Genomic DNA, 24,016 nt, shown 5'->3' with positions numbered 1-24,016 from the left:
TGCATGTCATCCGGGGGGGCGAGGATAGGGGGGAAGGGTGACTTGCTTCCCAAGCCAGACCATGGAATCCTCCAAGACACTTAGGGCATGGAAGACAACGTGGTAGTAGAGGAGGAGGAGGAGGTGAATGGCAGGTCGGTGAGCAGCAAGAGCCAAGAACTTTTCATAACCTCGGAGACAAAGCCCTCCTCCCAGGACATCTCTCAGTTGGGCACTGATCCCAGGGAGGGCATTTACGGTGAGTTCACTTTTTTCTTCTTGCTACAAGAGGACCAAGGAAATTGGGTGTGATGTGTGGCACACTCCTTGGCTACACAGCACAGAAGGGCCCAGAACAGCTTGTTAGCATGTCTGGAGATGGAGCAGGAGTCTTGCCTGCACATCTCCTTGAAGCTGTAGTATAGGAATTCTTTGATCTTTCTCATAAGGGTCCCTTCTGGGGAGGCCAGCCTGTCTCTGTCCTCCATGGTAGTACACATTGCCGTGCCAAACCAGCAGGAAGTGCTCTGGCATCATTGCAGCACAAAGCATTGCAGGATAAGGCGCAGGTTTCTGGCCACATTCAATCAGCATCAGTTCCCGATCACTCTGTGTGATTCAAAGACAACTGATATCTCACATGACAACCTGGATGAAGAAAGGGAAGCTATTAGCTGCTGCCTCTGTTGCTAGCATGGCTTCAGCCTCTGGCAACCTGTCCCTTCTTCCCACCCACAGGTTCCTCTAGGATGGGAAAGTAGAATGCTTCTGGGAAGTGTGGTGTGGCGGACACAGGGAAGAAAATTCGTGCACCATCACCCTGCTCCTACGTCCCACCTTCTGCCTGCAAAATTGTACCCTGGCAGGCCTTTAACCATGCCTGCCTCCAAACCACGTGAGTCCAGATGTTCCCTTGAGAACTCTGTTGTGTATCTGCTGTATAGTGGCCACCTTAAAGCATAACTTTAGCCTTGCACAGAACACATCTCCACTGTCTGTAAGGGAGACCTTTGCTGTATATAACAGATTAAGATTTAGGCTCTGTAATGTATTTCCTGTAATGTGTGCCCTTGTAACTTTCTGTTACAGCGGGAACAGCAGGGAGCTTGCTGCCAGCTGAAGCAGCTGTCCGGCTCGCATAAATCCACAGGCGAAAATGGACAAGGAAAGATATGGGTAAGGAGCAAATGGAATAGAGAAATATGTTCTTGGAGGAGAGGACAGCATGCAGGGAACTGCGAATGAAGCACTAGGAGAATGTCTTTTCATCCACGACGGCTGTGATTGAAAGCACAGCGGTATGCCTGGAGAGGATCCCTCCTACCCCTCGCAGGACAACTTTCCCTCCTCACCCAGGTCTGTAGTCTCAATCACCAGCCCTAGGACATGGCAGGGGGAGGGAACTCAAGTGCAGCCTCACACTCAAGCTCCTGGGAAAAGTGTGAAGTAAAAGGCTGTCCTCCTCACATTTCTGATTCATAGACTTTAAGGTCAGAAGGGACCATTATGATCATCTAGTCTGACCCCCCGCACAGTGCAGGCCACAAAATCTCACCCACCCCTCCTAGAATAATCCTCTCACCTATATCTCAGATACTGAAGCCTTCAAATACTATGAAGACCCCAAGATGCAGAGAATCCTCTAGCTGTGATCTGTACCCCATGCTACAGAGGAAGGCGAAAAACCTCCAGGACCTCTGCCAATCTACCTTGGAGGAAAATTCCTTCCCAACCCCAAATATGGCAATCAGCTAAACCCTGAGCATGTGGGCAAGACTCATCAGCCAGACACCCAGATTCCCTCCTGCCTCCGACAAGGTCCCGCAATGTACTCCTTTTCTGTCCCTGCTACCTTCCCTAAATAAAAAAAAAAAAAAAAAAAACACCCACGATTTCTGAACAACTCTCTCTTTATTGCTATAATTACAGGAGTGGGATGGGAGATTACAGTGAATGCAGGGGCATCTCATTGAGAGCAACACAGATGACTCAAAATTGGCCTTTCATAAAACTTTCCTTTAAAGCCTCTCTGATCTGCACTGCCATGCCCTGCGCTCTCCTTATCGCCCTGGTGTCTGGCTGCTCAAAATCTCTGATTAGGCACTCTGCCTCTGTTCCCTACTCTGTCAGATATTATGGAGCACATAGCAGGCTGCCACCACTAAGACAATGTTGGGTTCACTGAGATCCAACCTAGTCAGTAGACTCCTAAACCTTCCCTTTAAAGCACATTCACCTACCATTCTGCACTTGTGCAGCCTGTAATCGAACTGCTCCTTACTGTTGTCCAGGCTTCCCATGAATGGCATCATGAGCCACGGGAACAAATGGTAGGCTGGGTCACCAATATTGACATTTCCACCTCTCCAATTCTCCAGATTTTCCGGTCTGAGGGGAAAAGCTCCAGCCTACAAGTTTCTGAAAAGGGGTAAGTTCCTAAAGATATGCATGTCATACACCTTTCCTGGCCATTCCCTATTGACGTTGGTGAAACGGCCCTTGTGATCTACCAGTGCCTGCAGCACCATGGAGAAATATCCCTTGTGGTTTATGTACTCCTTGGCAAGGTGGTCGGGTGCCAAGATGGGATGTGCGTTCCGTCTGTCGACCCACCGCAGTTAGGGAACCCCATCACAGCAAAGCCCTCTACTGTGGCATCCACCTCTCCCAGAGTCTCAACCCTCCATAGTAGAATGGTATTGATTGCTTTGGTTACTTGCAGAGAAGCAGCTCCCAGTGTAGATTTACCCACCCCAGATTGATTCCCAATTGGCCAGTGGCTGTCTTAGATCTCACTATGCAGATTTAATGTATACAGGGAGCACTGTGATACTATGGTACCAACAGCTATTGACAACTCTGAGAAAAAGAGGGGTTTTTTTCTGCAGATCCACAAGGCTCTTTCCATTGAACCATACAATTCTAATTGGTTTATAAGGACATTTGGGTATCAATCAGAAGTAAATGAAAACCACAACATAGTACTAATTTGATAAAACCAAAGTAAATCAATTCAAAATAACTAGGCCTGACTTACTGCACTTTGTATAGATCCAAGAAACAATAAAATAATTTAGTCAGAGTATATGGACAAGAAACATACTGAACACACTGAAAATCTCTATTCCACAAAGAACGGAAATCACATCAGGGGCTGTTATTCTTGCCCTTTACAATTTGTGGTTCTGGCGTTCTAGACACAGACTACTGAAGTTCTCTTCACAGTGGTGACTTAGCAGGAAAATCCACTTGATAAGAAGGGTAATAAAAAAAGGATTGAAATAACTGAAGAAATATACTTTACAAACAATTCAGCAATATTCATAGTTACTAAATAAACCATCCAACTGTCAGTGCCTAAAACCCTCAACTCAGTACCATAAGTTTCTCTTGTTAATTCTTAATTTATATTGTATCCACCTCCATACCTGATCAGGAACAGGAAAACACTTTGGGTCATCCCCAAATCCAAATAAAAAATATTTTGTGCAAAAAATCTGAGTTGTTATATTAAGGTAAAGACTACGGATAAGTAATATCCAATTTTTCTTTAACTGCACTGTCTCCAAATATTTGTCCAAGTGCTCTTATCCAATCACTGTCTTGATTGTTCCAAATTATATAAGCACTAATGTTCCTAAAATCTAATACAAAGCTAGTACACTGATGGATAACAGATGTATGATTTCTGTGTTCTGTTTTGTTTTGAATAACTGCATTTAATTCCAAAATATGACTTCAACAAAATGGTTAATTCATGGCTCATTAAAAAAAGCCTTTTGACCTAGTCATATCGGGACCACAGAGAGCTTTCCAAACATTGTTCTTTATATAAAGGAGAAATTTTAAAGAATAAAAATTTAAACTCATCCATTCTAAAGCCTGAAATCTAAGACAACTTCTAAAAGATAACCTGCTTCTGTGAGACACAAACCCTAGGGCATGGTTAACAGTTAGAATGCTATGACTCTGAGCTTATTGTAGGTTTAACCAACACGCTCACTTGTTCTTTATATAATCCAGCCACTTCGCAGTTTTATTCTACTACGTACCAGACCACAAAAAACTAAGCCTAGCAATAGCAAATTCTCTAAGAGATTATCAGTAAAATACAGTCTCCTGAATCTCTGCACACCTAACAAGGTATCTTAAAATGAGTAACTGGCTCACTTTTTAAAGTACTAGATTTTAAGACATGCACTTTTTAGTTTGCTGTTTTGTGGCAATACTTCGTTGGTCTTGATTGTACACCACCATACAAACCCGCAGGGACGGGCAGGGAGAACCTAGATTTTTCACCTCTACATGGCCCACATAGCACTGACCAAGCGTTGTTCCCATCCGTGACTTGACTTGTGGAGAATTTGTTTATTACATCTCAGTACAAGCCCCATTGGGCATTTTATCCAGAGTACAAAGGTTGGGTTTGGCAGCAACAGGGACCACTGTAGGCAGGCTCAACAAAAAAGGCACGCACTGTCGGCCCCTTCAGTGCTCAACTCCCCACTCACTCCTCTAAGTTTCCTACATGTCAAGATTGAACCACATTGGCTAAGCAATAGGAGTAGGCTTGGCTGTCTTCCACCTCGTAAAGTAGGTCCCACGGCTTGCCTTGATACAGCCCACAAGACAAAGCGCTGCCCCACCACCCACCCACGTGGCTAGAGCATGAATGTTGGCTCTTCGCTATGGGGGCAGTGGGGAGCCCTGAGCCTTGTGGGCCAGATCAAAGCAAGCTGCAGGCTGCATTTAGGCCAGAGTCTGCCTGGAGGGAGAGGAGAAAGTGGCTCGGTGCAGGGAAGCTCTGTCCCTGCGCTGTTTGCAGGCTCCACCCTCATCGCTCCCAACTGCAGCCAATGGGAGTGGGCAGGGGGAAGTGCTTGTAAAAGCAAGGTGGTGCAGAGCCACCTGCGCCCACACCAGAACTGCACCAGAATCTCCTGCCCCGTCCTGCTCAGACCCTGCTTCCTATTTACTGCCCAGATCCCGCACCCCCAGCCCGCTCCTGCACCCTACCTCCTGCTCACATCCTCCAGTTCTACCGACAGCCTGTTCCCTGGAAGCCCCCTCTCACACACTGAACCCCTCATTTCTGGGCCCACCCCAGAGCCAAGGGGTCCTCACAAGATCTACTAGCCCAGGACCCCCAGCAAAGTTAATCTAGCCTTGGGGGGAAGCCCTAAAAATCAGCGATCTCCTGCCCCATTGTACTGGAAGGCGAGGGGAGTGAGGTAAGCATTATTCCCTGCATCTTGGGGAGAGGGGGCTACATCTGTGAGGGGGTTTTCTCCTTCTCACTTGGAGGCCAGGTCAGCAAGGATTTTTTGTGGGTCAGTGGTCCCCAACCCAAAAGAGGTTCCCCACCACTCTCTGTTCTACAGAGATGAAGGCAGGACGTCTCTTTCCAAGGTGGCCAACCTGGCACCTTTCAAAAATATTTTAAAAGCACATACAAAATGTCAATGGAAAAAATAAAATATATCTGTGTCTGATAACTCTGTGGAGATTGAACAGTTAAGAATCTGTACATATTTGTGTTGAATCAAAACTTATGGCAACATGGACAAAAAGTAATCATACTTACAAGCTTCCTCTTCTAGGGAGACTGAGTTCTTTCTGGAAAAAAATTCAAACAAAAAATTAGAAAATGACTGAAGAAAGATCTTAAATTAAACTTCCTGTTTATCTAATCTAGTACTATTACTTTGTAAATAAAATATAGATTTTTCAAAGATGCTGCACAAGTTTGTTACCACATATAATATCACTAAGTTTAGGGGTTTTAGTCATGAATATTTTTAGTAAAAGTCATGGACAGGTCACAGGCAGGAAATATAAATTCACAGACCGTGACCCGTCTCTGACTTACAGCCTATACTGACCAGTGAGTGGTCAGTGATGGCCTGGGGCTGTTACAGGTGCTTCGGGGAACAGCCTGGCTCCCCACTGAGGCTGTAGTGAGGGTGGCTTACTGCATGCAGCCAGGGCCCCCACTGGTGCTGAGGGATATTAAAAGAGCTGGCAGGCTCCCTACCTTGCTACACATAGCTCTGGGAAGCAGTGACATGCCCCTCCAACAACTTGAGGGGACAGCAGGTGCCCCAAGCATCAGGTCCCCAGCTCCCATTGGCTGGATCGCCACTTCGGATCCAAGGGAGAAGGGAGGTAACCACTTCTGGGGAGCTCCCTGAAAACAGTGCCACCTAGAGACCTCATGTCCTTCTGCACCCCCCTCTCCCGCCTCAGCCGGGACCCCTACAAAACCCAAACTCCTACTGCAATAAGAGAACATCTGTCCTATGTTTGTTCTCTTATGCTGTTCCCTGAGAGATAAATGTGTGCAGTGGATTATTTTATAATTTTTTTTACATACTGCTAGATGTTTGAGAAGTCAGAGTGAAAGAAATGCACCTTGCACTTAAAATCTGTACATTTCACGTAAAACACTAAACCAACGGAACTTAAGAATTTCACATAAACTAATTAAAACACTTAGCACATTAAATTACAATCTAGTACTCTATTAGTGACAATGATGTACATCTGTTAATGTATTGAATATAAATGTTATTTAATTGTAAAGATTAAAAGAGATGGGAAGAGATAAATATTTTTTAATTTCCCTCTCTGATTAGCATATTTACCCATCTCTCTTTTTAAGAAACATTTTACTCTGCTGCATTTTAAATATTTCACCACTAGATGGTACCATCATCCCACTCAGAGTGCATCTTCAACAAGCCTTTCAAAACCATAGGAATAAGTCAAGTGGTAAAGTTAAGAAGAGTCACACACATGTGTCTACAGTATGTTTTAAAAAAAATAGTTCTATTCTGGTTGAATAGGACAATGTGAAGATAAACATCACATTTTAAAAAAATTAGTGGTGTTAAGATCAAATGAAATTTATTCCAACCAGCCCTGATTTAAATCTTTAATTTACTTCCTACCATTTTTTACGGTGATTACACCTACCACCAGCATATTTTCCTATTTGCAATGCTACTGAGGCTCAGAAGTAGCAAAGCAGGTAAATAGGATTTACAATCTAAAATTTGTGCTCAAGTATTAGCAGTCACTCCTCTCAGCTGCTTATTTTGTGTTTCACTCACTATAGACAGATAAACTAGGCTGATCAATTTTATTTTCTGACTTTCATATAATGTCACAATGGTTGTGCTTTATTATCTCACTGCAGAAGAAGGTTTACATAAAGTTTCTCTGAACATTAAAATAACTATGGAAACACATTCACAAGATTTTTAGGTAAGAGCTACATTTTTGCTTTAAATGCTTGAAATGCTACTTTAAATTACAGATAGTTGCATTTTAAAAAATAATAAATTGCATATTAATCATAAAAATGTTAAGGTCACTGAAAAGTTTCTAGATAGTAGTTTAACTCAATCATTTCATCCATATAAATCAAGCATGATTTCGCATTGACACTACACCTTGAAATTTCACTGCTGTTTGCACAGTTGCATAGCTCTGACTGTACTGGGTAAATTTCAGGTGCCAACCATCACATGCCTGAGAATGCACTGCATGAAGAAATACATCCTTGTCACTGTACAAATTGTCAAAAGCTAATCAAAACATTTCACATACATAAAACAAAACAAAAAATCACTGCCACCTAACTGCTCAAGTATACTGCATTCTAAAGGGGTTTCCTTCTTTCTTACTTCTTTATAAGGTAAGAAGCTTTACCTGCGAGTTTTATATATGACACAAAGCTCTCTGGCCACGTCTTAATACTCTATTAGCATATACAAATGTAAATAATGGAATATAGGCAGTCCTAATGAATGTGGATTTAAACTTTAATTGTAGTATCTAAGTGCAACATATTTTATTTTAAATGAGTTTTCATCCACTGGACCTACACATTGTAAGGAGGCAGCAACTTGTACTATTTGTACACAAGTTCACTTCCCAATATTGACATACAGGCAGTCCCCGGGTTACGTACAAGATAGGGACTGTAGGTTTGTTCTTAAGTTGAATTTGTATGTAAGTCGGAACTGGCGTCCAGATTCAGCAGCTGCTGAAACTGACCAGCGGCTGACTACAGGAAGCCCGAGGCAGAGTTGCTCTGCCCTGGGCTTCCTGGAATCAGCCGCTGATCAGTTTCAACACTGGCTGAATTTGGATGCCTGAGACAGAGCAGCTGGGGTGCTGCCGGGTTGGTCCAGTAGCGCCGAGGAGTGGTGCCTCGGGACCAACCCGGCAGCGCCCCGGCTGCTCTACCCCAGGTGTCGTCGGCAAGAAAATCCTGGTCTGCACCGGGGGGGGGGGGGGGGGGCGCACTAGCTGCGCCCCCCCCCCCCAAGAAGACCAGGGAGACGCAGGTGGCGGGACCACTGAGACGCGCCGCGGTCCCGCCCGCATCCTCCGCGGCTTTGCTCCGCGTCTCCCTGGTCTGCTGGGGGGAGCAAAGCCTCGGAGGATGCCGGCAGCGGGACAGCCGTGGCGCGTCTGGGCTGTCCCGCTGCCCGCATGCTCCACGGCTTTGCTCCGCGTCTCCCTGGTCTGCTGGGGGGGCTCCCCCGCCCAGCAGACCAGGGTGACGCGGAGCAGCTTTTCTCGCCCCGGAGGACGCGGGTGGCGGGACCCCGGCGCATCTGGGTGTCCCGCCGCTTGCATCCTCCGGGGCGAGAAAAGCCCCGTTCGTAACTGCAGATCCGATGTAAGTCGGATCCGCGTAACTCGGGGACTGCCTGTATTTAATCATTCAAAAATCCATGATATTCATTTAAAATAAGATTTGTTAAAGAAAGATTAAGGGAGAGGGGAGAGAGATATAGACAGACATTTGGGTCCCTTTTATTTTCCTTCTTGGAGAAAGATGAACTAAGACTCGTGAGAGACGAGTAAGAGGCGATGACATTGCCTCTTATACTGCCCGGCACCCAATTCCCTGGGTGCTCTGCGGCAAGAACAACAAAGGAAAAAAATTGTGCATGCTCAGCTCCCACTGGCAGCCCTGTGGATCTTCCCTTACCACCTCAGCACCTCTCAACCACCAGCAGCCCAGCCAATCAGCTCCACTCCCTCCCAGCACCTCCCATCCACGGCTGATCAGCTGTACAGCAGCATGCAGGAAGTGATGGGGGAGGGAAAGGAACAAGGACAGGAAGAGGAGGGGGAAGGATAGTGCCCTGAGTGAAGTGGTGGAGTGGAGTCCACCACCTCCCAGGAACTGAGGAAGTCAGCACCGATGTTTAAAGGGGTCCGTTGTTTTTTTTCAATCCTCATTTGTACCTATGATTGTAACTTTTTATTTTCCATGAAAACATGTTTCTTGATCATTATCCGCTGTCTGAATTTGGAAATTAACACATTTGAGTTTAGAAAAACATATGGTACATTACATATGGGCTCTTTATGTAACTCAATCCAATATGCCATGTTGACTTAATTATCCTCTATCCCTACAGTAGTCGCTTTCATTCTTTGTGTGCACCTAAATGAATACACTGCAGTTACAGCATCAATAAGCAATATTATTGTGCAAATTCAGCACCTCTGTGGCCTTGACTACAAAAGGGAGATTAATCATGGATACACCGATCAGCTTTTCTATCCATTGGGACACTATATCCCACCTCAGATTAGTCTCCGGTAGGGATGTAAGCATTTCACTGGTTAACAGATTCCTGTTAACTGCTGAAATCTGCTAAAGAGCCCCTCAGGGCCAAGAGCCCTCCAGCACCCTTCCCGCCCTACTCCTACATCCCCACGTAGCGGATATAATTTTCACTGGTTACACAGCTTCTATTTTTATACTTTTTTTTACATCCCTAGTCTCCTGAAATGCCCCTTCACTCCTGACACTACCTTCTTCAGTGGCCACTCAATAGCATACTCCTTCGTCCTGTCCCCTACCATTGCTCCCTTGCTTAACGGGCTGAAGTAAAAGAGCAAACCTCCACGCAGGCTGTAAAGGGGGGACTAGCATGTGTGGGAAACACAGCTAGTGCAGAGGAGAACAGAGCTGGGGGGAGGGGAAAGGAGACTGACATCTCAGCAGGTGATCCACACCTGGACAGCCATTTGAGACCCGCATTTCAGGAGCAGGAGTGCAGACATTACAGGGAATGCGGAGACAGACATTACTGTACAGGCAGGGAATGCGGAGATATGAAAAGAGTGGTGTGGTATTTGGTGAACTAAGGAGCTTTTACAGGCTGAGGAAAGTGGAATGCCCACATTGGCAATCACACAAAGTACTTACATGTGGACTTAAGGCACATTTCAATCAGTTAAAGGACAGAAATTGACTGACATTTCAAGTATCAACAAAACCTAACAGGAAAACCTGGGGCTACTTCATGAAGGTCTGTAGTTACATATTGCCTATAAATCAGGATCGTAGCAAGGCTAAAGGAAGCAAGTTCCATTATGTTAATTATAAAGGCGGTGTTGTTGACTAGACTTACTTTACTACACTAATCCTGTCATACATCACACAAGGAGAACCTGGCAATACATATTCATGCCTTTGTGAAACCGTTCATATTTTAAATGGTACGATGATTAATATAACTGTCATGCTATGACCACCAAATCTGACCTGGTAGTTAGCTTTGGGGATAGTAATTCTTGCATTGTTTCACGAACTCAATAAATCCTCTGAGTAACTATACTAATTATGAAAAATGTTTTCTTCCATGTAAGACCTAACCTCAATTTAGAGTGAACCATCAAAACTGGCACATTGCTTGAGCAATCTGAAGTATCTGTCTCTGAGCACTTTAACTGTCAGTCCATAGATATATTATTCTGATTACCTCAGCCTAGCTCTGTGCCACCTGCTCTCAAGGTCGGGAATATAATCCTCTAAATGCATGTTTATTTTCAGTATCCCCTTACAAAAATGACAGCCTGTCAATTTGTCTAGTTTTATGTCTCGAATTTTTTTTCATAGCTAAAACCTATCAACAATTAGTATAAAGGATTAAGTCAAGTCCCAATGAAGTAGCATAACATGACCAACAACTAAGGTCTTATTCAACCATGTTTTGTCTGAGAATTGAATTACTGAGAACAGAACCATTCTGGAATTGGCCCTTTCAATTGACTTACATTTTCAAAATTGTGATTCATTAGACTTATCTTTACACATACACACGAAAATGTCATTAAACTAATTATCTTTTATTGAAAAACCACCACAACTAGCTTATGGATTTTTTTAGCAATAATAATTTTTAACCTAGTAATCATAGAAGGGCGCAGTGTTTTAGTCATGTTGGGAGTAGGTTATACATCACGCTGTCTCCCTTTAATCACGCTTCATAAAAGCACCATGGAGATATATTTCATCATCACCCTCTCTCAAAATTGCAATTCGTCCTTGAATGTGTAGCTGCACATATGGCACATACCCACAGGCAAAGTAGGATGCTAAAATGTGCTTTGAATGCAGTATAATTTGGCCCTTTCAAATTAACTGAGAATCACCATCACCTTCAGGATGTGCCCAGTTTCTGCCAGCACAGGCAGCAGGATTCCTGAGATTGCCTTTGACCTTGGAACTCTTATTTGGTAAGCTCATCACCATCCCAATGAAGCTACCGAACATGATGCTCTTGAAGCATTTCATAGGTAGAGGGGGAAAACACATTTTGCTTGATAAATTAAGGATACTATTTCGCAGATGTTGCAAGATGAACTGACACTCACTGACCTGACACCATGCACTCATGTCTTAAATTTTTCTTTTGCTGACTATAAATATTTGCTTTAGGGTACACTATCAACCAGCAGGGGATTAATTAAATCTGTTTCTATACATAAACCACTTGCATTACAGAAATGATAATAAGGATTAGAATCTCCAGTTCTCATGAAAAATACAACCTGCAAGGACATCAACTATAATCCATCTATTAGACTGAAAAAAGAAGGAATTCTTTATGGTTTAAGAAAAGCAAAGCTTTTCTTTCCCTACAAGTATCAGTCAAGAAAATGTGCTATTTATTTTTAGCGGAATCTTTATACATGGATATTAAAAACAATATTGTTAAATTTCCTTCTCTCAACAAAAGAAAAAATCATTTGAATTTGGTTGCCAAACTGCATTAACATGGGAATTTTAACATCATATCTATAAGCCGAAATGTTGGGTTAATTTGTGGTATACACGGCAGACGTTAATTTCCACAATTTACTATTTTATAGTAAAGCTGAATAATTAAGGATTATATTGTCATATACTTGATTAAAAATGCTTTAAAGGAAGAAAAATTGCTACCTTAATACCTTCCAACAACACCTAAAATCAGCAATATTGAGAAGATTTAGTCAGCTGCAATACCCTCAAGCCCATACACATTAGAGATGTTTTGCCTGCAATAACATTAATGTATCATTAGAATTACGGGTACCTGAGACCTGGCAGTGTGTTCTCTCACACACTCCTGATGCTAACCACATGCTGAATTACCAATAAACCTGGATTTTCCTCCCCTTACAAAGCCTGCACATCAAGGCCAGCAGATTTGATATTTAGTGGACAAGTACCCTCACTCCTTTAAAGAACTTCTAAAGAAGTCTGTGTCAATTCTCAAAACAAGTCAAGGGCTAGCATATAATACAGCATGAAAGTTTTCAGCTTCCTTTTAAAAAAAATGCACAATGGCTTTAAGAACCCATTGCTAGCAAAACACAGAACTCTCAGGTTTCCCTTCAGAGCTCAGTCACAATGAACTAGGTGGAAACTAGAAAAACATCTTTGTGTTAAAGGGGAGTACCCGACTAGAGCAGCAACCATAGCCAAGCATTTACCAACACTGAGGGTCAGTCATACATTATAGCAAACTGCCTCAATGAGGGTGCAGCTAAGTATCCAAGTCAAACCCAAGTACCAATGGTTCAAGAGCACATCTCAGAAGGTGTAACGGAATTTCTCTTTTCAATTTTTTTAAATACAGCTTTCCCCCTGCCCTCCCAAACAATATCTTATTTTTAAAATTTTAGTTAGTGAGATAAAAATCACAAAGTTTTCCTGGGATGGATTTTTGTTTTCTTGAACAGGTCTCATCCTTAATACTATCTTACACTATATACTATGGATCAGATTGTGTCAGACACAAGTGCCTGCACAGGATACTAAGAAGGACTAAGTTCAGAGTCTCCCTTTTCTGTCACAAAATGTGGGACAATGTAGCACTTTAAAGACTAACAAGACGGTTTATTAGATGATGAGCTTTCGTGGGCCAGACCCACTTCCTCAGATCAAATAGTGGAAGAAAATAGTCACAACCATATATACCAACGGATACAATTAAAAAAAATGAACACATATGAAAAGGACAAATCACATTTCAGAACAGGAGGGGGATGCCGGGGGAGGGGGGAAGGGAGGAAGGAAGGTAAGTACATGAAGAACAAATACTCAAACTATCTTACTCATTACCAAGATAGCTTCCCCAATTATCACCTCTAATACCATTAGCTCACGGACATCCCACTCTCCCAACCTCTAATATCATCAATTCACAGACACTTACCTTCCTTCCTTTCCACCCCCCATCCCCCTCCTGTTCTGAAATGTGATTTGTCCTTTTCATATGTGTTCATTTTTTTTAATTGTATCCTTTGGTATATATGGTTGTGACTATTTTCTTCCACTATTTGATCTGAGGAAGTGGGTCTGGCCCACGAAAGCTCATCATCTAATAAACCATTTTGTTAGTCTTTAAAGTGCTACATTGTCCTGCATTTTGCTTCAGCTACCCCAGACTAACACTGCTACATTTCTATCCCTTTCCTGTCAGACCTCCTCACAGCATGGCTTGCATGCAGCAACGAGAGCCAGGGCTGCACGCTCAGTACATTTCCGAGACAGTGGGCAGAGTTTTGCCCTATTCCTTCCAGGAGTCAGCCAACAAAGTTGAGCTGATAAAGGGGTGGCACAGATTACAGTCAAAGCTGTTTCCATCTAGCACTTTCGCAGCTCTATAAACCAGCATTTCTAATCATCTTGGAAAGCTCGGCTTATGGTCCGATGGGTACAAGCTCAGCAGACTCCCTACCCAGGTCCAAGGAAGTGGCAACATGTCATTGCTGCTCGTAGGTGGAGGAACAGCCACGGGGGTTCTATGAGCTACCTCTCGCTGTGCCCTGACACTAGCTTGACAGATCCCACTGGCCAGGAACTGCGACCAATGGGAGCTACCAGGGTGGTGACTGTTGGCAGAGGCAGCATGAAGAAATGCCTAGCTGCACCTCTACCTAGTAGCAGCAAAGACATGTGTCCACTTGTGGGGAGCCGCCCAAGGCAACCAATGCCTGGATCTACCCCAAAACCTCCTCCCACAGCCCAGCCCCCAGAGCGCCTTTCTGCACCTCAAACCCCTCATCCTTGGCCCTACCCCAGAGCCTGCACCACCTCCCAGGCTTATTCCTGTTAATTTTAGTGAACTGGAATATTTGGCTAACCCACACCCCTCATTCCCAGATGCCATGATAACACAACTGTTACTATACTTCCTCAGGGGAGCAAGGGTCAGGGAAGGAATTGTCTCCGAGTCAACTTCTCAGGACTCTTCCTCTAGGATTAAGAGAAAAGAGTCAGTCTAGTGAGTCCTACATGAACTAAGAAGAAGCAAGCTACTTCTTTTCATACTCAAAGCAGCAGTTAAACAGTTGCTCTCAAAACCCATTTAGCTGATAATATTAAACAGGTGGTTTTTCAAAATGAATAAACCTCCTCTCTGGGCTCCCTGTCAGATTTAAGAACATAAAAAAAGTAACTTGACTGTGCCCTTTAACTTTAATATCACCCTGCTGAATCTTTAAAGACCTCCGTAAACTAATTTACTAGAAAGGAAATGGAATCAACTTGAGTGAAATGCTGAATGAAGAAATTTTGCTGCAATACATTTCAATAATGTCCTACTTGTACCCAACAATATGACCACAGCATGTCCAAAAACAGGTCAAGTTAATTAGAAAGACCAACAAAATTCAGAGTTACATTTTGAGTACTAGCACTGCCACGTTTGAGACACAAGATGTTTGTTATCTGCTAAGCTTCTTTATGCAATAGATTTTGTTTAGAGAGAGAAATAGTCCCAAGAAATCAGTATAGGTAATGGAACACAAATGTTTAAGAGTAAAATTCATATTAATTCACTTGAGGAGGAGAAGTTGTAGACATGTGGCCTACATACCATAGACACAAAGGCTGTGTCTAGACTGCATCCCTCTGTCAACAGAGGGATGCAAATGAAGCACATTGAAATTGCTAATGAAGCCGGGATTTAAATATCCCGTGCTTCATTAGCATAAACATGGCCGCCACTTTTTTTTGACACTGAGTCTTGTCGACAAAAAAAGCAGTCTGGACGCAGATCTGTCGACAATAAACCCTTTCTTGAGAGATCCTGGAAACCTCATTTTTTGAGGAATACAGGATCTGTCGAAAAAGGGTTTATTGTCGACAGATCCGCGTCCAGACTGCCATTTTTTGTCGACAAACCTCGGTGTCAAAAGCGGTGGCCATGTTTATGCTAATGAAGCATGGGATATTTAAATCCCGGCTTCATTAGCAATTTCAATGTACTTCATTTGCATCCCTCTGTTGACAGAGGGATGCAGTCCAGACACAGCCAAATGCACAGAAAAATTGGAGTAGGACTGGTCCTAGATATCTTTACAGAATCATAGAAAAGTAGAGCTCAAAGGGACCTTACAGTAATAAGCATACCTAAACCATCTTTGCCAGATGCTTTTCTAACCAGTTATCCAATTATGAGAATTTCATACCACCTTAGATAACCTGTTCCCTTTCTTAACTACTCCAACAGTTCGAAAGCTTTTCTTAATATCCAATGTAAACCACCTTTGCTTCCCACTAAGCCAATTACTACTTGTACTACCTTTGAAGAACAAATTGATCACAGTCTTTTTTGTAATAACCTTTCAAATCCAAAAATGATTATGTCCTCCAGATTCACCATGCATTATTCTTTTAACTTTTCCTCATAGGTAGGGCCCTACCAAAATCACAGCCATGAAAAACGCGTCATGGACCATGTAATCTGGTGTTGCTCCATGAACACTGGTCTTTTTGGAGCTTTCACCCTACTCTATACAGATTTCATGGGGGAGACCAGTTTTTCTCCAATTAGGGGCCTAACACAAAAGGGTGTTGTGGGGGTCACAAAGTTATTTTAGGGGATTGCAGCATTACCACCCTTACTTGTGAGCTGCGTTCACAGCTGGGAAGCCAGAGAGGGGTGTCTGCTGACTGAGCATCCAGCTCTGCAGTCAGCAGCACAGAATTAAGGGTAACTATTCCATACCATGTCATCCTTACTTCTGTGCTGATGGCTGGCCATAGCTTGGCCTTCAGAGCTGGGCTTTAGGTCAACTGCTGCAGAGCTCTGAAGGCAGCATTGCCACCATCAGCAGTACAGAAGTAAAGGAAGAAGCACTGCAGTCCTTCCCCTCAGAATAAGCTTGCGACATTTCTCCCCGCCCCATACGTTCTCCGTTTTGTGTCAGGGTCCCAGAAATTACACCACTGAAATTTCAGGTTTAAATAGCTGAAGTCATTACATTTACCTTTTTAAAATCCTAAGGCCATGGAATTAACCAAAATAAACTGTGAATGTGGTAGGGCAGGTTTTCTAAACCTCTTTTGTTGTTGCTGCTGCTACTGTTGATGCTCTTCTCTGGATTTTCTTCGATTCGTCCACATCTTCCTTAAAGCATGATGCCCAAAAATGGTCATCTAGGTCTTGGCGCTCTTGTTAATACAACCCAGAATGACATCAGACTTTTCCACAAAGGCATCACACTGTTGCCTCATATTCAATGTGTGATGCACATTAAGCCCCTAAATCACTTTCTACACTACAGCTACATATCAGTTAGACCACCTTTCATAAAACAAAAGGAAAAAATATGTAGCACTTTAAAGACTAATAAGATAGTTTATTAGGTGATGAACTTTCGTGGAGCAGACCCACTTTTCCACCATTTATGTTTGGGCATTTGACTTACTTTTTCTGCACAGTATTGAGAACTTGTCTTTTTTGAATTTCATAATATTGATTTCAGAGCAATTCTCCAGTTTATCAAGATCTTTCTTGAATCCTGTCTGTCATAGTGTTTGCAACCCCTCCCAGAGTGGTATCATCTGCAGAGTTGAGAGTCTCCACTCAATCATTCAACTCATTAATGAAAATAGTGAAAGATTACTGGATCCAGGACAGACTCCTATAGGACCCTACTTGATATGTCCATCCAGTCTGTCAGTGAAATACTGATAATTACTCTCTGAGAGCAGTCTTTCATCCAGTTATGCACCCTCTGATAATCATTTCATCTAGATCAGATTTTCTTAGCTTGCATATGAGCGCGTCATATGGGACTGTGTCAAAAGCCTTACTAAAGTCCAGATATATGTCAATCAAACCACAATGATCCAATACCAACGACTTAAAAGGAACCATATAAGATTCTATCTACTGCAATAAAGCTGCTACCATATGCTAGCAACAGATAATATAAAAAATAGATGCAGAATAACTCTCTGCATGTAAAGTCAGGGCCACAGTCAGATAGCAGCAGCATTCAAATCTGAGTATTTGTTGAGTGTGCCTGAATGTGCACCAAACCCTGTTCACTGTACTCATACAATTAGTTCTTCCAAGTAAAAGAGAGCACTTGCAGAGTGTGCTGCATTAGATCATATGTATAATTGCATGGTTACTAGTTAGTGCTGGTCATACATTGCTATTATACATTATCAATACTTCCATATTTTGAATAATGTGCTTAGTTCTGGCAAAAAAAAAAAAAAAAGACACGTGAGCAAATTAAAAGGTTTCTTACACCATTTTAGCAGATATCAGCTAAAGCAAGCTACTGGCCAAAAGGAAATCTCTTAGGAAAGTTATAAGTGCCAAAAACGGGGTGTACAGAAGGAAAGTGCCTTCACAGAGGTTAGTGCAGTGCTGCTGTGGTAATGCTGTTAGAAACTGTTCCTGAAATTATTCTTTGCCTTGTCTTGTACAGAAAGTTCTTTCCTTCAAGACTGGACATGCAACAGTCAAAAGGAAATTGTGACTTCTAAAAATGCCAAGACGATTACAAATAAGCAAATACTGGTAGTAGTATCAATCTAGTGTTAAGCCATTTGTCTTTTGTATTGAACATCCCTAAGAAGTTGATCATTTCATTGCTTCCAATGACATAACAACAAGTAGCTGATACCCAAATTATCAGGCTGAAAAGCTAAAAAGGTGCAACACATTTGAACCTTCATATTAGGTAAGCAGTGACCTCAAATTTTTTTTGAGAGAGAGTCTGCATGCCTTTTAAAATTTTTAACACACAGCTATTTTATGGAAGAAAAATGGATACTAAATCTACACAGGAGTTAATTTTCATTCTGTGCATTACCATAGATACCATATGCTGTACTAAAATCTCTGATTACAAAAGAATATCACATTGAAACATGTGAGCTGTACTAGTTCCTCTTGCATTCTACCAGGGCCAAAGCACCTGCAATGTCAGTACGGAAAGAATAGGATTATCACATATCAATTAGCAGTAAAAGTGGTTCTATTTATCAAATCAAATTCATTTCTTTTTTGGACCAGGACTAGTTAATATAAGGAGTTTGGGAAGAGACAGGAGAGCAAAGTAACTGAACTAATTTTCTTTTCTTGTACAGTACCATGTAAGCATTTCATACAACTCTTGCATTGATAATGTAAAGGTAAATGCTCTTACAGCATCAACAGAATCGGATTTTAAAAAATGTATACTCCTATACTACTTTAAACAGCCAGAGACAAAGAATCTTTTATAATCTACAGTCACTCAATCTCCTGCCATCTCCCTTGTAGGCTGAACAGTGTTAGTAATAAAACAACGGCAACTTTGCTACCTTATTTTCCATGGGCCAGATCATACTGCCTAATGGTAAAACTCATGAGAGGATCCAAGGAAAGGAAATCTCTAAAGCCCATCCAAAACCTTCAGCTCAGGAGAGTTCTTCCTCCTGCATGGAAACAGTTGTAAATCTATTCCCTGTGGATCATGGGGAAAATACTTACAGAAATTGAAAACATAAGTAATCAATTCTAAATGATACCTAGTAATTGCTTCTAAAAAGGAATTCTAATCATATAAAGCTCCCTTGTCTTCATCTAGTTCATGAATAATGGCTTCTGTAATCTCACAAGGCATCCATTAAGCTCAACAGTTAATTACATCTCTTCTGTATGGGCATAATTTACAGGATAGTAAATGTATTCTTTGTTCGCTCACTTAGTATATGGGCTATCTTAAAGCTATTCCATCCTGCCTTTATTATATTTCCAACCCAAGAAAACAAAGAAAAATAAACAAAGTCTGGCTTCTGCTTGGGGCATGGGAACAGTGTTCACTATAATTTTGGGAAATGTGCAATGATGGGCACCACACAAAAACCTGAACAGGTGAATGAACAGGGATTATTAATATCTTACCTATACCTGCAGACAGCCACTGGTATGTTACCTCCTTTTTCCAATTGTCTGTGTTAAAAAGTATGCTTCTAAGAGTTCAAACTGTAGTCATACTAAATTCTGAATGCATCTTAGTAATATCAAATTGAAAGACGAGTCCCAGTTGTTTCATTCTTAGTCAATATTACCAGCAAAACAGAAGATCTAAGAAAGTTTTACACTTTTGGATTATGTATATAGCAAAAGTAAAATACCAATATTTTGAAAAATTGAACACTTCCTATAAGTTAATATTTTTAACTGAAAACATATTATTCACTTAAGTGGGAAGATAGTTCCGAGAGTATTTAAATTATTAGACTGCAGAAGTTAAAAACACTCAATTTGCAGTGCAATGAAAATCTCATTTTAGAGTTAGTTTTGCAAAATACTAAATGCTTTTAAACTAACAAAAATATTACACTGAATTGTGACTTCTCTCCCATGAGAAGCACAGACATACAAACCTATCTGTTGAATGGTATTTTACTGAACTAAAAAAAAACTCCCTTTGGCATCTGAGACACTTAAAAGTTCTCCATAATTATTAAAAAAACTTAAAAAACAACAAATAGTCTAGAAGCACTTTAAAGACTAACAAAATATGTACATGGTATCATGAGCTTTCGTGGGCACAGCTCACTTCTTCAGTGGGTCATCTGAAGTGGGCTGTGCCCACAAAAGCTCATGATACCATCTACATGTTTTGTTAGTCTTTAAAGTGCTACCAGACTATTTGTTGTTTTTAAGTTTATCCTGTAGACACTAACTCGGCTACCCCTCTGAATCCTTTTTCCATAATTATTGAAATGCTGCTGAGACTGGAAAATTATAATAGCCCATGAACCATTTCCTGGTGTTAAAATGAAAAAGCTTGAATCAATTTAATCTTAAGGGAATAAAACATCTTGTCACTTTCACATACGACTAGATTCTGAAGGTGAAATACAAAATGTCAGCTGCATAGATGTGCTAGGCCAAACTTGTAGGATTAATTTACAGATCAATGTGAGTGCGGTGAAAGGTTTATATTGGTGTGTGTAGCAGAATCTTCAGACTTATAGGAGGCAGAATTTATCTTTGGAGAGCAACACTTATTGCTTTAATAGTCATTCAAAATAAAAGCCAACTAAACTGGGGATCACAGCCATTGATTCACCTTGTACCATGTCAGATTTTTTAGACAGCTGAAAGGTACATTTGGATCTACACGTCATGTGTTTTGCGATGCACACTGATTTTAAGGTGTTGGACCACTAAAGGTTTCTTAAATGAAAAAAAAAGTATCACATACCTCAATAGTTTTATACATTTTGTATGAGGAGGAATAGCAGTTTCTGAACTATCCTATTGAATACTGTAGGCTATTTCAGATTTACATATTTGATGTCAAGAAATCATTTTCAGAGTTCTGGAAAATTATTCCAGAATCAAATTCTGGTGGAGTACAGATCTGAGAAACTGCAGGCTGCACTTAATGACTTTTCAGCTACAATGAGTGATTAGTGGGTTTCACAGTGGACTGATACAATCAGTTGATTCTATTACAAGGCTGTGTTCTATCTAGGACTTGCATCTGTGGTGCTTAATTACACTGGAGGGATGGGGAGGAGAGAGAAAGACAGACTGTCTTGAAACCATTTTAAACACAAAATTAAACAAAGAAAATTCTCAAACCTTCAGTCTGGTTTTTCTTACAGTACTTCAGATAAGGGCAACCACTGACTTCATCAGCCATAGAATCTTTCCAGAGATATCAGGACTATCTCCATTCTAAAGGCTGAATCAAATTCCATCGTCTTTCCTCCTCCTGTACCTTCCCCATCCTCTAGATTTAGGGAAACACGCTATTCTGAAGTCAAAATGTATATTAAGAGACCATATGGAGCAGTCCCTTACTGGAGAGGGGAGTTGAGGAGAGCCTCCCAATGAAGTTAATACCAAGGAGAGCTTCCTGGTGAAGTTAATACATCAGTAATGTAAGAAACCACATTTCTCATTTTTAATTCTTCACTGTAATATAAAGTTGAGGCCCAGATTTGTAAGGTATTTAGTTCCTGACATTAATGGGATGAATGGCAATCAGTACCTCAAAAAATTGTGCCTTTTGTTTATAGAGTGTCTTTCATACATTGTAGAAGTGACACTAACACCAGAATTTTAGCCTGTGCTTCTCCTTTATAGCTTATAGACTACGCCAAAGTTCCAAAGAGGATATGCAAATTCTGCAGAAATGTGCATATATTCTGCTGATCGCACTTTTGAAAGCAGTGCTTAGAAAGTAGTTGGGACACATTTTTTTGGCATATGCGCCCCCTTTTTCGAAAAGCCGCTCTTCCTCAAAAAATGAGGTTTACACGACTTTTCGAAAAAACCGCGTCCCGACTACTTTCACTTTCGAAAGCACTGCTTTCAAAAGTGAGATCAGCAGAAGATATGCAAATGTATGCAGAATTTGCATATCCTCTTTCGGAACTTTGGCGTAGTCTAGACAAGCCCATTCACTACAGAAAGTTACATTTACTGGCAATACTTAGTATACACCACGTTAACAGCAATATTTTAGTGCAACTTCAGAATAATTATTATTCACGGTTAATATATTACATTTATAAACATCTAAATACACAACAATATCTAAAAGCAAGATACACAACTCAAAAGAAAAAGGAAATAAGATGTGCATATACAATAGGTTTGCTATTGTTGTAACCCTCTTCAGTCCCCTACTTCACCAACGCACTTTTCTGCCTCTTGAGGTCTTATATCTAAGATTGTAACTGCCAATCTTGAAATATAGGACACATTAAGTAGGGAATATTACCACCGGTGGCACTTCTTACAGTGGCCTATTTTTGGTACAGCAGCACATGTATCAGGGGTGCTAGAACCGCTCAGCTCTACAAGTTGTATTAATAATACTCTCAACAAAAAAAAAAAAACCTTAAGACCATGGTGTCCAATACACTAGCGACATGTGGGTATCTGGCCGGTTGAGTGTGGCTAGTCCGCTATAGCAGTGGCCACTGTAGTGGCTTTTGCTTCAGAAATGGTTGGACACCACAGACTTGAGAAATATTTCCCCCTCCCCCATAACATTATGTGTGGATGTTTGAATGTGCCCTGATCATACACAATATTTAAAAAGCAAAAAGTTCAATACAATTGATGATGGAAATCGAACACTTCCTCCTAGAGACTCAAACAGAGATGATCCAAGCATTACCTTTACTATCACTTGGCTCTTTGATCAGAGAGTTTACACTATTCCGCATAAAATAAAATGTGCCTGCTGTCTTCACCATCCACCATGCCTTTTGTGAGAGTGTGTATAAGCACTTCATACACATTGCTGAATCCTTAATCCATATTTAGACACTTCTGTTTTCATCCTAGCAGAGCCACCACAAGATGCAGCTGTCAGCTGCACTACTCAGATTTTTCATAAGAGCAGGTCTGTCTTACCAGTCTGAACCAGTAAGAAGAGAATTTATAGAATCAGATGATCCAAGCTAACATCTTTCATTCCATATAGAAAAAAGGTTCGATTTGTAGTTCATTAATTCACCTTGCTCAGACAAATAATTACAAGCTTAGTTATCATAGGCCTTTATATTTGCTTTGATTTGTATATAAGGAAAATGCACAAAGGAGTTGTTTGTCACCCAGATTTAGAAGTGTTTGGAATGCTGAGTAATATTTTGCATCATTTTTTTTTTAGCACCTAAAATGTGATAGTAAACTCACTTAAATACTGTGAGGATACCTGGGACTATTAAATTCAAAACAAATCAATAACCTTAATAGGACGCTTTCTAGACTTCAGTTTCGTTTTGTTTTGTTTTTGTTTTCATACAGACTTCAATAGTTGGTTAAATAAAGGACAAAGAGCAGTGGCCAACACAGAAATTACACACACCAGCCATATTCTGATCTCAGTTACAAAAAAGAAAATTCAGAATAATTTCATTGAGGTCTCTAAGCTTATTCCAGATTTATACACAATAGATGACATTTTAGACCTTGGTACAGTTTCAAACTCTTCTCCAGCACACTCTGTTCCAGCAACATCCAGGGTCCAGCATGATTTTAGTGAGATGGATGTCCACTTATGATGGGTGTAGCCAAATTTCCTACAGTCCCATAAAGTTTGTTTACAGCCACCAATCATGGTGCTCAGTGTTCTATGCTGTTTAGTTCCAATTTATCCCTAAATGTCTTCTAAGAGCCCAGTAAGCAGTGCAAGTGTTGGTAATGCTGCTGGACAATATTGACCACCCATGGCTTGGCAAATTCTCTGGTCCAGCACCGGTCAGCTTACAAGGGTACCGGACTAAAGAGGTTCAACCTATAAGCAAAGATTCATTCAATATTAAATATTAGAAGAAACTGAAGTTATAAATAAACCTTATTTATACTGGTTCAGTTTCTTGCAATCACTGATTCTGTACTTATCTTATAAACAGTAACGAATTGTCACTCCTGATAATGACAAAGTATAGAATTAGCTCCAGTCT

General features: G+C 41.3%; 1 protein-coding gene across 9 annotated transcripts in view; it reads right to left on the bottom strand.

The window, feature by feature from the left end:
• The window catches only part of MAST2 (microtubule associated serine/threonine kinase 2), a 309,029-nt gene that overhangs the window by 157,567 nt on the left and 127,446 nt on the right, over positions 1-24,016 (bottom strand). For all 9 annotated transcript variants that reach the window (XM_075935888.1, XM_075935891.1, XM_075935889.1 and 6 more), the window contains one exon: positions 5,564-5,595. In XM_075935888.1, coding sequence (XP_075792003.1) covers positions 5,564-5,595 — 32 coding nt within the window. The remainder of the gene's footprint in view (positions 1-5,563; positions 5,596-24,016) is intronic.

This window comes from Pelodiscus sinensis, chromosome 9 (genome assembly GCF_049634645.1).
Source record: "Pelodiscus sinensis isolate JC-2024 chromosome 9, ASM4963464v1, whole genome shotgun sequence".
Classification (NCBI taxonomy): Eukaryota; Metazoa; Chordata; order Testudines; family Trionychidae; genus Pelodiscus; species Pelodiscus sinensis.
This window is presented reverse-complemented; position numbering and strand designations above follow the sequence as displayed.